The 15,796-nt window shown below is 53.0% G+C and overlaps 2 protein-coding genes and 1 pseudogene across 2 annotated transcripts; all 3 read left to right on the forward strand.

Annotated features, from left to right (window-relative positions):
* Positions 1-1,515: 1,515 nt before the first annotated feature.
* SAPIO_CDS2186 lies at positions 1,516-3,930 on the forward strand (annotated as a pseudogene; the record flags this gene model as incomplete).
* Positions 3,931-5,160: 1,230 nt separating this feature from the next.
* Positions 5,161-11,799, forward strand: SAPIO_CDS2187 (uncharacterized protein; the record flags this gene model as incomplete). Its single annotated transcript, XM_016785287.1, has 5 exons — positions 5,161-5,217; positions 5,277-5,662; positions 5,740-8,417; positions 9,149-10,498; positions 10,565-11,799. 5 exons carry the CDS (start codon positions 5,161-5,163, stop codon positions 11,797-11,799), a joined length of 5,706 nt encoding a protein of 1,901 aa, XP_016645165.1.
* A 917-nt stretch (positions 11,800-12,716) lies between these two features.
* On the forward strand, positions 12,717-15,064 carry SAPIO_CDS2188 (Uncharacterized protein; the record flags this gene model as incomplete). Its single annotated transcript, XM_016785288.1, has 2 exons — positions 12,717-12,852; positions 12,936-15,064. The coding sequence occupies 2 exons, from the start codon at positions 12,717-12,719 to the stop codon at positions 15,062-15,064; spliced, it is 2,265 nt and encodes a 754-aa protein (XP_016645166.1).
* Between the last annotated feature and the right edge of the window lie 732 nt (positions 15,065-15,796).

Here is a 15,796-nt window from a genome sequence, read left to right on the forward strand (position 1 = left end):
GGGCCCTTGTGTGAATCATGCAATGCACCTCCCTTCGATGTTCCGAACCACGCAAGAAACATGCAACTTCCCGAGAGATGATCTGCTCGAGGATCAAGTCTAGGGGTTGAAGAAAAACAGATGATACTTATCCCGTTGTGGCGCCGTTGTGCGTACGTACGTCTTTTTAGGAAAACCCTTGTAGTGCAACCCTAGTTACTCGCATCCCGCGCTGCGAGATTCGGGGCAAGTGAATCAAAAGGCATTGATCCCCCCCTCCTTTGCTTTCTCAATCGAGATGATTCTTGGGGCGCGCAACGCCAAGACAAGGCGTTCAAGGCGGACTCCAGCAGCCCATTGCCTCTTTTCTATGACCAATAGCAACAACCGAGCAAGCATCAATTAATCCTTGATGATTAATTCTCCGCCCTGTAGGTCGGGTCAGGGTCCCCCGTCGGTGTGAAGGTTTGAGGACTGACGTACGTCGATAAAGGCTGGGGGGCTGTGCTCAGAGCCTTGTCTCTTGATGGTCAATGATTCTGTCTGGCTTCCCCGAATGCCATGTCGCCGCGTCATCCTCACCATTCTCGCCAGCGGCCGAAGCCCGAAGCAAATGAGAAACAAAAGAGAGAGATGAAGTAAAAGAGCTTCCGGGGGAAGGACAGAAGTGCAATCTGAAGCCCGCCCATCCAGGCAAGCTCTCAACACTCTTCTCGTTTCCCCTGTTTTCCCCTGTTTTCCCCTGTTTTCCCTGTTTTCCCCCACGCTGTATGGAACCAGCACGGCAGTTGCACAAGACCCCAGATGGGAAGACTGGCGATGGCAATATTGATGCGGGCGAGCTTCTAGCTCCAGCTGCCTCAGCCACCACAGCTCCAGAGAAAAAGCACGGAACACGGCCGAGGACACGGTAGGACACGAGCACCCAGAGGAGACCGTTGCACATTCGTGTATCGCTCCGGGTTACCGTTGTTGCGCCCCAGAAACGCCGCCCCCATTCACGCTCTACCGACGGGAGAAAAACCGAGTCTCCCGTGTCGTGTGCGGATGGGAGGCTGCTGGAAAGGAGGGTAGAAGTATGCTCTCTTCCATTGATGGACAGGCACACAAGCCTCGCCTAGATTTGATTCCTACGCACACGCCCTCACCCTCCTCTCCCTCCAAATTCATGGTATCCTCTTGTTCTGTGTTCGCCTCGTTCCTTGATGGCTCATAGATGCGATGCTTGCCCTCTCGTGATACTCCCATAGCAGCCGGCTTCGGACCAACTATCCAAGTCTTGTCGAGCTGCTCAGGTCCGGCTCTTCTTCACTTCCCATTTCAAGTATATCAGCAGGGTCCTCCACCCCCTCTTGCCTTGCCTTCTTTTTACAATTCTCTTCCCATTACACCTGCCACCTACCTTGTTAGCATGTTTACCTTCGTAGTAGATTAAGAAGTTTTGCACATTCTACCATTCTACATTCTCTCACATTAACAATTCACATCGACACTCACTAACCACCGAGAACGAGAATACACTCATATCCGTAAAGGATGAGCGGTGCACCGTTCGTCACCATTCGCGAGAATGGGATCCCTCCCGTTCGGGGCCAGCCGACTCCCCAACACCAACACCAACACCAGGGATTCCAACAAGGAGCCGGCCAGTTCGGCGGACAGTTTTCCAACATGCAGAACCAGCCCGTATACCACCCAACACAGGGCGGCAATATCGCCTCTCCTTATTCCCCTTCACACAGGACCTCCGAGAACCCCAACCAAGGCCGCCTCGTGACGAGATCCGATATCCGCTCCGAACGTCTCACCAGGGATTCCATGAAGGAAGAGCTCTCCAGCTACCGCGTCGTCCGCATCGAAAAGGCCGAGCGGAAGAATGAGTTCGACGAAGACGGCAACCCGGTGCTACCGAACTGGGATGTCGCTCAGTTCGACGAAGCTCAGGGTATGGCCAAGGAGGCCATAAGACGCCGCGTGCAGGAGATTGAAGTGAACGAAGGTCCCGTCGTCCCTAGGAAGGAGGCCTTGTCGAACCCCAAGCAGACACAACTCGGGAAGGCGCTCGACGAGTTGGCCGATATGGAAACGGATCCCAGGTACTGCTACGTCCTTGAGCAGTTTCACCAGCAGACTGAGAAGGTGACGAAGGGCAAGCATGGGTACTACGACATGAAGAATCAGCTGGTCGAGAGGCTCGAGTCGCCGAAGAAGTCCGGCGATAAACAAAAGGGCAAGGACAAGGAGAGGAAAAAGGATAAGGACAGCGATAGAGGGAGGGAGAAGGACAGGGGGAGAGATAAGGGTAAGGGAAGAGAGAAAGAGAGAGAGGGGGACAGGGAGAAGAAGCGACGTGATTCTGTGTCTTTGTTCAACAACAGCCGCCCTCATCACACTCATCACAAGGATGAAAAGGAGGAAAAGTCCAAGAAAATAGCCGTTTGTATCACGGCTTTCTTTAAGCGAACCCCCCGGGAGGGGATCGACATCGAGGCCTTGTACCACGAATTCAAGAGCGGTTCCCTGAACTCCATGAACAACCCTGCCAATGGCTCGCCGCCCCTTAGGACGGCGCAAAACGGGATGCTATACCCAGCACCGAACCAGACTCAGCACTTCCCACAGCAACAACACCCTCAGATGATGCAAGGCGGTACGGGATACCAACAACAACACCAATACCGGGACCCGCATCCGCAGCAACCCCAAGCTAGGCTGCAGCCGCAAGCACAACTACAGCCACCGCTGCAAGTGCATCCGCAACAGCAATATCAACAGCAGTACCAACCCCAGCAACCCCAGCAGCCTCATCCCCGCATCGCGCAGCAACAACAGCAACAACAGCAACAACAACAACTTCCACCGCCGCCGCCCCCTCCTAAGGCCCCACAGGCAGGGCCGCAGGCGAGACTACAGCCGATCATCAAGCAGGGAGACAAGAAGGGAGCTGGCGCCCAAATACACCAACAGGACAAGTCCAAGGGCAACGGCCAAAAGGAAACCAGGATCAAGCAGGTAGCGCACCGTGACAGGAGTGGATCAAGAGGACGCGTTTACGACTCGAGCTCCCGCAGCAGCTCACCATCGGATTGCCAATCTGACTACACTGACGACGAGAATACCCCACCGTCCTCCGTTTCGGAGTATAGCCCGGGCGAAGGCAGGCGCGATCGAGGCGTCTCGAAGACGCGGGCCCGCAGCCGTAGCCGCAGCCAGCGTCGCGACAGCTCCGTCAAGAGGTTCCATCGCAAGGAGCCTAACCCTAAAGCGTTTGGCATCGATGAGAATGAAAGACGCCCTTACGCGCAGTTCGGCAAGACACCGATGGTAGTGAATCCCCCGCGTCCTACCGTCGACGGGCACTCATATGGCTCAGCACCACCACCTCCTCCTCCCCCTCCTTCTCCTCCCTCGACCATCAACGCCGCCCCGGTAGTTAGGGAGATACATTATTTTCACACTCCAAAAGGTACCAGGGAGGCTGAAGACCATATAAGGAACGAGGGAAGACGCCGAGAGGCTCGTTTGCGGTCTGAGACCTTCAATGGGTACGAGGCCGCACGCCCGAGGCCGTCTCCTGTATTCGTGGACGAAACATCCTCGACGGATGTTGATGAGGACCTCAGGTATAGACATTTGCAGCTCAGGAAGGATTCGGAAACCCCTTCTAGCAGCGAATATGATCGGTATACCGGGCGACCGCCGGTGGTACTGCCGGCTCGAGGACCAGGCGTGAATAGACGTCGTTCCGAATACGGATATCCAGCTACAAGTGGACCCACTAGTAGGGACGATGATAGAGCTCCTCGCCAATATCCAATTCAGCGACGGGGCTCTCCGGAGAGGGACTACGGGAGGGATTATGGGAGGGAGTATGGGAGGGAATACGATCGGGAGCCTGTCCGGACTACCCATCACGGTGACGACGCTTCCCGACAACGTCGATGGCGTTGATTTGACATGATTGACTCTTCGGTTTCTTTCTTGTTCTTTTGCTACATTATGTGTATAATTACGACAGTATTTCCGACAAAACTAGGATACGATGGGGACTGGGCTAGACTGGGACTGGACTGAGTTGGGCAAATTCGGGCGTTTGGGATTTTTCCTTTTTTTCTTTTCGGACTCAAGGTGGAATGATTTATGAATGCTCTCTCTCTCTCTCTTTTGATGTTGATTCGGACCTGCGTGCGTCTCAGGATGGAGCTCCAAGATTGGCAATGGCGTGAGCATCACAGTTCCTTAGCTGGCAAAAAAATACTAGTTTGATGAGCCTGGAAGCAATCTTCCCTGGTGACAGTTGACCGTGAGAACCCCGACCGTTTATGCCTCCACTGACTCTCAGAGGGCCATGTATGTCTAGATCTCAGTATTTGGTGTAACCCATTCCCAGGATCCTCCAAGTACTTCCCTCGCTCACACATATGGCAAGAGGCAAGGCTGGGGAGGCCTCCAGCGAAGGGACCCATTACTCGGCACAGGTTGGATCACCATCTCATAAGTGCTGCGCGTACTATCGTGCCGGGGGAAGTATAAGCTATCTACGACAAGAGCATCGCCAAAGCCTTCGCTCCCAGCTTCAGAAAACACGAGAAAAATCACGAGGTACCTTGCAGACTAGAACAAGCAATTGACCCGCTTAAACAGAAGTGTTGTTTTCTCCATTTTGCACCGAAAGCCTTTCTCTTCCCTTTTCTTCCCATATACCAGGCTTGACCGCGTTCAGTATTATCACAGTTGACCAAATTTTCAACTTTACCAACTTGTGTGGCCTGAATCATTTCTGGATGAATTTCTGCAGGGGGCGCCCGCTTCGTTCCCCTCGGTCTCAGGGCCACGTCAACTAGACTTGTTGCTGCGGGAAATATATCAAATTGATCTGCAGGTTCACCGTCTTCCCCGAGATCCAGGCCTTGAACCCGTCGTTGATTGGCTGCGCTGTAGTTCCAAATGGCAAGGCAGGCTCCAAGGCAGGGCGTATGCAGTGATTCGTCAATGTCCCTCGTGTTCTATCGCCATGCAGTATCAACACCCCGCCTTCTGGCGGTAGTTCACGACCGGGTTTTCCAGTTCCTAGGTTCAAAAGTCTCATGATGGCAGGTACCGTCCTCAGGCAGGATGTGTATTGCTTCCTGCAACTCTACATAGGCCTAAGGTCAATCGCCAGAGTGCGAAGGAAGAGCAATGGATCCCCTATCCATCACTGCGTCAGCCATTACGCTGATACACGCTGCAAGCGCTGTAAGTCGTCCGCAAAGAAATGATGTGATCAACTTCTGAAAATCTAACAAGAGGAGTAGATTACCACGTCCTTGCGTCGACTCTCCACCTCCCTTCGTACGGTCGAATCTCGTGTCTCGGGGCTCTGCGACGAACTCGTCAGTCTCACGTCCTTTTTAGAGGCCGTCGAGCGCACCCTGAAGGGATGCAAAGTTCACGACTTGGCCCACGTCGAAGGAGATCTCTGGCGGCAGATTGAGCTTGCATTGGCTGATTGCCAGACGACACTCGATGAATTAAGTGTCCTTGTAAATGAAATCAAGGAGAGCTCGAGAGCCAAAGGCCTCGGATGGCGGGCGCGAGCTGCATTGGACTTAAGTGTCCATGGTGCCGATATTGCGACCTTCCGGGACAGGATCCACAAGTCCAACTGGGCACTTCAGACAATGCTGCATACTATCACTGTGTAGGCGATGACTTTTAACTTCTGCCGCTTTTGTTCAAGAACGCCCGACTGATCGTCACCAGTTCACTCTCCCTTAGGAGCAATGCCTCTCAGGAGGTGATTCTGTTTGAGCTCGATCGACTCAAGTCCTCCATCGATGAGGCTCTCCGGGCCTCACTGAGACCTGCTGGGCAGTTTAGTCAATGCTTCGAATCAGATTCAAGAGTAGCTCGGAACTTGCGAAATCTAGCGGCAGCGGCAAAGCAGTTCCACTCTGCCGCAAGCTCTGCTACCATTAGTACCATCCATGACGGAAGTGAGCAGATACCTTGGCCATCTCACTCCGGTACTCGAGGAAGTTTTGTCTGCGACTTTCCAGCTCACAAGCGGGAGTGGGTTGAAATGTGCCTCGAGCAAACAGAGCGACAATCTCCCGCCGTGACCGCGCCTGCCAAAAGCGAGTCGCCAGAGATCCCACGACCATTGCCGACTACAGTTCTCCCTCCACTCGTGATACCAACCTCAACAGAGACGATCACGGAGGAGGACGACGACGAAGAAGAAGACGCCGAATTCAAGCGCCTGTTTCTCGACGGGCTAGAAGACCTCGCAAGAGACAGCATCAGAGTCGGTGACTTCTGGAACGCGATCGGGTTGCTAAAGAAGGCGTTGAAAGGGGAAGAGGTTTCGGAACTAGGAAGTAGCTACTGCTGCCGCCTCGAGGTCCAACTCTCGCTCTGCTATCTCCTCGAAGACCAATGGAGACTGGCCGAGCCTATCGTCCTGAAGCTTGTAAAGACCACCGCGAATGCAGATCTAGTCGTGTGCAATATGCTCCATGCCATTTCTCTCGACTATCTCAAGTCATACGACTTCAAGAGTGCCCTGCAACATTGCCAGAAGTCATTGCAAGCTAAGAAGAGATGGTTAAAGCGGCAGAAAACAAACTGGCAGAATAGTCTTGACTATGCCGAAACGTTGGGACTGCTAGGCACAATTTTCAGCATGCAAGGAGACTATATCTCGGCTGAGATCTATCGACGGCGACTTCCTCTAGGCTTTGTCTATGAACATCCTGCAAGCCCTTTTGAATTCATCGCTAAACACCGCCATCAGCTGAAAGAAGTACTCGGGGACGATATGCCAGAGTTCTTCTACCCGTATAGCAATCATGCACCCTGCGAGCTTGAGGCGGCCGTGCCCGGTAAATATTTAGGGCTAATGCCAAAGCAAACCATCCGAAAGAGCCAAACCATTCGCAGGAGCCAGACTCACAATAACGGCGGGGGCATATCTCCGCTGAGGACTAGGCGGTACGAGTGGGAGCGGTACGAAAGTGATACAACAAAAGAAGCCGTCTTGCCTCCCCTATACGCCTGCCCCGAAGTCGAGGTTGATACCGACCAGGGGTCAGTTCGGCTTCCAAACCAAAACTCACCTCTTAGGCGCAAGCTCACGCGACTATTTGGCCCGAGAGAACGACAAAATCTATCACCCGGTGAGGATATGGGTGACGAGGAAAGTCCGAGTTCTTCTACTTCCCCCTTGACGCGGTGGTTCATGGGCCGTCACATTTTCGGTCTGAAAGTCTCCCGGGCTTACTTACGCAAGAGATCAAGTGACGAAGTATTGCCGTCAACCCTTGACAGAGAGCGTCGATACCAAAGAGCATTTAGACTTCTGCGCATGGAGAAGGTGACGCACGATGATTATTTTGCCTCGAACGACATAAAATGCGGGCAACCTTCCATGACATCCCTCGTTTTAGGAGATCTGGGAAGGATGGCGCGTGGCGAGGATTTACAGGACCGAAGCCCTAGGGAAGGCCGTCTGCAAGATCGTTCAGACCATCAACTTCAAAATGGAATGCGCCTTGAGAACATGGGAAGAGATGATTCCGCGGATCGGCACAGTTTTCCGGGCCATGATGGCATGCCTCTTCAACCAACAATAGCGGAGTTGCCTGAAGACTGTATAAGGGCAGAGTTGCTATGCGACCCTGTTCGTTCGAAAAGGCGCGGATATAACGAGCCTGATCAACCTGATCCACCTGATCCACCTGATCAAACGACGCTGCCTCTCAACACCTACTCCTCATCATCTTCTCAAATGAATGCAGCCGTATCATCAGATGACGAGGCAGCTATGCCGTTCTCAGCCGTGCCAATCAGGGAGGACCGTTCTAGTACATATGAGGGAACTTTTGCAGTAACGGGTGAGAAGCCGGCCTCGTTAAGCTTGTCCCCCAGAGCGCATCGGGCAGAGGCAGAAGAAGCCATGAACGGTCTCGGTGATATCGAGCACCTTGACAACCCCAAGGGGGATGACGGCGGCAACATCCACTCACACCCTATGCTATCCTCTAGACCTGATATGAACGATGGAGCCCTATCTACTACATTCGCCAGCTTAGCGACAATTTTAGCTTCCATACCGAATCTGAAAGATGACAACGCGCGCCATTTTGTCAGGCTGAAGCTCGGTGTCATTTTGTCACGCCAGAAGCGCTTAGGCAATGATGATACACTTGGATATGACCTGCGAAGAATCATCGAGTCGCTCGGCGACGGCGATCCCCCGCGTCACAGGGAAGGGGATGACTCCGCATTGGAACCAACCAACCACGACAAAATCGTTCCGTTAGAGGCTGAGGCGGAGTGCCCACCATTACCAGAAAACGGAATTATGGATTCGAAGCCATCTGATGAAAGACTAGCCTTGAAAAGAGCATTCTCCTGGGTGACCAAGGACGAGTCGGCCTATATTGCTATGCCATGTCGAATGGAGCCTCTAGACGATGATAGTCTTTCTGTATGGGTGATCTGAAGAAGAATTGACGTTCCCTGGGCAGAGAGGGCGCACATGGAATGGGTCTAATGCAAGAACTGGGTTTCCGGTGCGGATAGTGATCCAGTGTCTTTTGATGGCCTGTTCATCCCTGGAACTGTGCCCTTGCCAGGATGGTGAGAAACAGAATTTGCGGCGACGAGTGTATAAATTTTCCTCATTTCTTCGATTTATTAATTAGTGGAAAATGAGAAACACACAGCCAGCCTAATATAGAATAATTAACAGCATTGATAATTTTGAGCAATCAGTGAGTGTTTGGCGATGGAGAAGTGAGAGATCAACTCTGGGGAAGTTTTAAGCACAGGTGAAGTGTGTTGATGACTAATTTGCAACATTCCCCCCTCCTGCACCAAATCAACACCCCCACACAATAATTGCACGTCTCTTCCTTGCAGCAAGACGCGTCTGTGGTTTGAATGGGGGACTTGACCGTGAATTGAGAAATACACACAAGCTTTACCTCTGCTTCCCCCCTCCCAATTCAGCAGCCCTTCTTTCTCTTTCCTTAACTTCCCTTTGTCAGTCCCAATGGTGAACGTTCGTTTCTAAATTCATACATGCTTGCAGCGTTCCGTCGTCTGCAAGTATCCCTACAATCACCACTCTATCATTCTAGCTTCCCACTTTTGATTGTTCGGAACTCAACTTTTGGACCAGCCTATACCGAGATTGAAACCGACACCGAGTCGGTTGGAGGAGCAGCGGCCATGCTTCGAAAGGGTGATAGGAAATACGCGGCGGAGGAGGCCATTGTGTCCCGCACACTCCACCAACAAGCCAAGGCGAATCCAAAGCTTGCAAAAGTCCTCTTTTCTTCAAGCAGCCCTCCCCAGCCGACGTCGAGTCAAGATGGAAACATCAAGGATGCGTTCCGTAGGAAGGATCCGACGAGGTCGACCCAGACTCCCCTCTTCGCCGCCTTTGCTGGTCCTGGTGCACCGTCACCACTTGGCCCTAAGTCGGCCAATCTCCAATCGAACCCTCCCCCTCGATTCCAATCAATTTGTGCCACGAACGATGATCCATTCAAGGATGAGGTCCATGGAAAACCCTGGAACAATGAGAATTTCTCCATTGCGCAGGATTTAGCCTGGCTAGCAGACAATCTAAACGATAACGAATTCGACGACGATGACCTCTTACCTCCTTCAGAACCAACTCTACCCCCCGCCCAGGAACCCGTCAAGGTTAACGCACCATCTGTTCCCCAACAAAAGATCAATACCTCGACAGTCACCGCAAAGATGGAGACGCAACCGGCTCCTGCACCCAGGGTGTTGGGCCCTAAGATCGCTCCACCCATTGCAGAACGTCTCAATCAGCAACGGATCCTCGATTCGTCGCAGGGTACGGCCATCTCCTGGAGCTCATCTCCAGATTACGAGAGCCTTAGAGGCACGAGCGGTACTCGCGATACTTCTATTGACGATAGTGTGACGAGTAATACTTCCTTTAAGCGGAAGCTAGAGGATGATCTTCCTGCTGCTGCTGCTCCCAAACGGCGCAGCTTACCCTTCCCGTCGAAATCGAACGTGTCCGAGTGCGACGACACTATAAGCTATCGCCATGCTCAAGCTGCCACTGCTACGCCGGCTCCAAAAGCCACGCACGCGCCTCTCGAGTTCACCGCTAGTGCCGTGAAGGAACAGAGGAAAACTCATCGGCTCCAACACATGCGATCCGAGACCGGCTCAGACGGTATTGTTACAAGTGCGGGGATGAAGGACTTGTCTAAGGCCGAAATCCAGGAGATTACTAGCTCACCCAAGACCATCGAACCCCTCTTTTTGAGCCAGGAACAGCGGCAGATTCTTGATCTTGTAACCCAGAAAAATCAGAGTGTTTTCTTCACTGGCCCCGCCGGAACCGGAAAGTCGGTCCTAATGAGAGCTATTATTCGCGAGCTGAAGAAAAAATGGTCCAAGGATCCCGAGAGGTTAGCCGTGACGGCTTCCACTGGCCTAGCAGCGTGTAACATTGGTGGTATCACCCTTCACAGCTTTTCTGGTATGTTTGCTCCTGCCTAAACCAATGGTCTGGCAGGGGGGTTCGCCCGATTAACAATTCGAATAGGTATTGGTCTTGGAAAGGAAGACGTGCCAACCCTTGTGAGGAAAATTCGGAGAAATCCGAAAGCAAAGACCCGATGGCTCAGAACCAAATGTCTGATTGTCGACGAGATTTCCATGGTTGATGGAGAACTGTTTGACAAGCTGTGCGAGATCGGAAGGACTATTCGGAATAACGGGCGTCCTTGGGGAGGTATCCAACTTGTCGTCACGGGCGACTTCTTCCAATTACCACCCGTTCCTGACGGCCAGACTAGGACGGCCAAGTTCGCGTTCGACGCAGCGACATGGGGCACGTCGATTCCCCACACAATCGGTCTCACACAGGTCTTCCGTCAGAGAGATCCGCAGTTCGCCCAAATGCTGAACGAGATGCGTCTCGGTAAAATCAGCGACGACACGGTCCGCGCTTTCCGCGCCCTTACGCGGCCTCTCCGTTTCGACGATGGTATCGAAACAACGGAGTTGTTCCCCACGCGGCTGGAGGTGGAACGTTCGAATTCGAAGCGACTTAACGACTTACCGGGCCGGTCATATCGCTATGATGCTGTCGACACGGGCGATGCCAACATCAAGGACAAGCTCTTGCAGAACATGATGGCGCCGAAGTCAATGGAACTGAAAGTCGGCGCGCAGGTCATGCTTATCAAGAACATCGACGAACAGCTCGTGAACGGAACCATCGGCAAAGTTAAGCAGTTTATGACGCAAAACGAATGGGAATGCGGTGGCCTGGGGGAGACCACGGAGGATGGACCAATCGATCTGGAAAAGGCCGTGAAGAAGATCAAGAAGTTCCAAAACAACCAAGACATCACTAAGACGTTAATCGAATTCCCTATCGTCGAATTCCTTTGCACAGACGGAAGCCGTCGTACCCTCCAATGCGTCTACGACGAATGGAAGGTTGAACTCCCGAACGGCGACGTCCAGGCGAAGCGCTCACAACTACCCCTCATCCTCGCCTGGGCCCTTTCCATCCACAAGGCGCAGGGCCAGACGCTAGAGAGAGTCAAGGTGGACCTGACGCGCATCTTCGAAAAGGGACAGGCCTACGTCGCGCTCAGCCGAGCCACCAGCCAGCAGGGTCTGCAGGTTCTCAAATTCGACAAGTCCAAGGTCATGGCCCACCCCAAGGTCGTGGGATTCTACAACCGGCTTTACAGCGCCGAACAGGCCTTGGGCGGCAATAATAAGCCTGCGGGCCAGCAGACGATACAGAGCATGTTTGGCAGCTAGTCTCGGCTTCTGTTCCCGTGCCTAGTCGTGCGACTCTTTTATGTACTCGTAATGCATATGTACACTTAAATGATACCACTGTTGATGGCACTCGATGTTCAGTTTTACACTTGTCGCTACCAAACACGGAGAACTCTGTTATCTGAGGGTGTATTCCCCTGCTCCTGAGGAATGTAGCAACTTTTCCGTAGACTGCTGAAGACTGTCTTGTGTAAGTTGAATGTAATGACGCCTGAGGTTCTAGGCCCTCACGTGGATGGGTGTCTCTGTAACAATAAACGAATTATTATGTAACCATCCCACAAACAATGCAACAACGACAATGGAAGGTTTCCATTAAAGTGCGCGTTCTTTGTGTCTTATCGATAAGGGACTGTAACTTGACGGTCAAATTACAATCTCAGAAGTACATCGAACAAAGTTAATTCTAGCGGTGGCAACTCCCCAAATGCCCCATCCATCAAAGTACCTGCCCATTCTGAACTTCGTTTCTGCGCCATCCTTTCAAATTGTCTCCAACACCACCTCTCTCCAATCGCCCCCCGACACCCCATCTCCCTTTGTGCTTTCTCCTCTGTGCTGTTTCAGAGCCTCAGACCCTTGTGTCCATTATCCGTATTGTAATCTAGCATCCCGCGTCAGGACCGGCCGCTTCTCTTCATGGATAAGCACATGAGTGGCCTCCTCTGAGACTAGGCATTCCTGCCATTTCCCCCTTTCACGCCTCATCGAGTTCGACCGAGCCATCTCGGAACTAGACCACGGACGGATTTCCCTCTATCTACAGCCTAGTTCATCCCGGCTGTCACTTCAGAACCACGCTACCATAGCGATACCGATACCGATAATCCTGATACCGCGGAAACTGAGCACGCGACCCCGCGAGGAATAAGCTTTAGGGCAGACTAACCGGCACCATGGCAAGCGAGTTTATCGGCCTCCACATGGTGGTCACCCTGAAGGACCCCTCTGGGATGCAGCTCAAGGGAACGATAAGCGACATTTCCATATCTGCTGGAGAGTCGGGACAACGGGCCATCACTCTGAGTAATGGTATGGCGGCATATATCCCCCACCCCCACCCCCTTGTTCGTGCTTCGTCTCGACTGCTAACCATCTACGAACACCTTGTATAGTATTCGTCGTTGGCGGAAAGAACCAGTGGTATCCCCGCATCGAGGTGCACTCGGATAATATTCACGACCTCGCCGAAGTGGGCCACGATCATCCGCCTTCCCCCGCTACGTTTACCGCTCCGAGCATGAGTGGGGTATCCGCACCGGTCTATGTGCAACCGCCACAGGCTGTTCAACCAGTCTTCGAGGATCCCGCCATCCTAAGCGTCGGTTTGACGAAGCCCGACTCGACTCCGCAACAGAGTGATGGGAACCCTGCTGCTGGGGGTAGCGCGAATGAATGGGAATACCCGCCGGAAGTCGTTGGCCAACCGATAATTTCGGGTCTGAATATCGCCCCAACCCAGACCCCTGAGCTTCCCGCGGCTCTCGACGGCTTGAATATCAATAGCCCCGCGTCGTTGAATGTGACCGCCGTCGAACTCGATGGGACTGCGCCGGATATGTCCTCCCAGGCGGGGAAGAAGAAGCGCCGTGAACGAAAGAGAGGAAACCCGAGGCATATCCGCGTACAAGATACTGCGGGCCAGCTTGACAGTTCGCCTGCGGCAGGGGCCCCAGGCAACCGTGGAAAGGGCTGGAGGCAGACGCCGATACTCGAAAGCACTGCTTCCTTCCAGCCGTTTACGGCACTAAAGCGCAATGGAGGAAGGGGGAAGAAGGGTTTCGCCGATAACGGGTGGGCTTCTGAAGATGTCACGGAGGAGATGGGCGAGTTTGATTTCGAGGGCGGGCTGGCAAAATTCGACAAGCGCACGCTGTTTGATCAGATGCGCAAGCAGGATCAGATTGACGATTCACAGCGACTAATCGCACACAACCGTCGACCGAAGCCGGGTACGGCTGGCGGAAAGAACCTGCACTACACCGAAAACGTTCTCGACTTGCCGTCTACCCTCTCTAAGCCTGCGAGTACGAATGACTTTTGGAATAGTGAGGCAGACGACGGCACGCACGGCGATGAGAGGCATCCAAGGAGCTCTCAAAATAGCCGGCGGGCAGATAGCAAAGTCGGGGTCGGACGCAGGTCTCAGTCTCGCAAGGCATCTACTACAGGCCCTGCACAGCCATTGAGTCGGGTTAACTCGGCTGCGCGGCAGCTAAGCGCGGGCGATGGTCCAAAATACCAGATTTTACAAAGGCCGCATACGCCTCTGCAGCAGGTACCCCAGCCAGGGCTATACCTCGTCCCTTCGGATCGACGTGTTGAGCCCGTCTCCGCTCTTCAAATGCTCAACCTGGAGAACATCGCCGCCAACGAGGTCGGACTCACCGAGGATATTATGACGGAAAACGCTGGAAGGGGAATTGCTGAAGTCGCCCTCACGGCCTTGATGGATCCTGCCATCGGAGTACGGATGGGTACATCGGGACGGTCAACCCCGATCATCAACGTCGCGTCCCACGCAACGATAATCATTCTCGCGGGAAACAACAAGTCGGGTATAAGGGCTGTTGCGGCAGGGCGGCATCTCCGCAGCAAAGGAGCGAACGTGGTCATTTGCCTGGTGGGCATCGAGCGTGAAAGGGATCTCTTGGAAGATATGCGGCAACAAATTCGGATCTACCGCAACTTCGGGGGTCGAATCTTTAGCAAGCAAGAGTTCTTTGAGCATCTCCGCAAGCTGGCATCAGGCAATGCACCGGCCGATGTCAGTTTAATCATCGACGCGCTCCTCGGTCTTACGATCTCGTTCGAGGAACTTAGGACGGGAGACCAGGCGTCGGTCTACGAGTTGATGGAATGGGCCAACCGCAACGAGGCGTTCGTGCTCGCCATTGACGTTCCGACCGGCATCGATCCGACAAGTGGCAAGGTCAATGTCATTGATGGAAGCCGGCTTTTCATCAAACCCCGGTACGTGGTAGCTATGGGAGCACCGAAACGGGGCCTCCTGGAGGCGATATCGCCGGATAACGAGGACGGGGTCATGTCTGCCGTAGCCGGCCCCGATGGCATAGTCTTGACGGATGACGACCCGTGGAAACTGTACATTGCCGATATCGGCCTTGGGTCTGGAGTCTGGAAGAAGGCTGGCACCAAGATGCGGCGTGGTATTGACTTTGACGATAAGTGGGTGCTGGAGATGCGGTACCAGGGGGTCCTCGAAGACGAAGAGGACGAGTGATGATGGGATGGAGCTAGAGGGCTGAGGTCCGGCTCGTCTCCCATTCCTTTCCCTCTTCCTCTCCCTTTTCTTTTGTTCTTTTACAGTTCGGTTACATACTCTTATTCCGGTCTACGGAGTTTCGTGGCATCATGGCAAGGGCGTTAGCATTTTACACACACCAAAAAAGTTTTACGCATTCAACTTTTGACGAGGATGGGGATACGATATGGGGTCCTAGAACTGATAGCATTGTTTTTATCCTTCTCGGTTTATATGTTGGTTGTGGAGGAAGGTGGCTGAGAAATGAGAGGCAGACAGACGAGGTTAGCCATGATATTACGGTACGAGTATGATGATATCCATTCAATACACTGAAAACACTCGCGGAGGGAATTCAAATGCTATCCTTGACGTTACTCTCTTTCACAATGATAAGGAATGCTCGCCTAAGAGTCGAAGTCATTGTCTTAGGAAGATATTTATCCTCTTGATGACTATTGGGACTGATCTGCCGATCTCCTATAGTTTCCTCTTTTTGGGCCCACATTCGAATTTCCGTGTCCGTCATCAAGTCGATGCAAGGAGTAAGGTAAAATTCTTGAAAGGGTCGGTGTTCAGACGTTTTAAACAGTTCAGGCTGTGATGAAACGAAAAGGGGGAGCGCTTCATGGAAGTTTCGAAACATTGCTAGAATAGCCATCTTGATGACGTCTTATCCGAGGGTCCTGCTTGGGGGCCAAGACAAGTCTA

Source organism: Scedosporium apiospermum (assembly GCF_000732125.1).
Source record: "Scedosporium apiospermum strain IHEM 14462 chromosome Unknown SEQ_SAPIO_0085, whole genome shotgun sequence".
Classification (NCBI taxonomy): Eukaryota; Fungi; Ascomycota; class Sordariomycetes; order Microascales; family Microascaceae; genus Scedosporium; species Scedosporium apiospermum.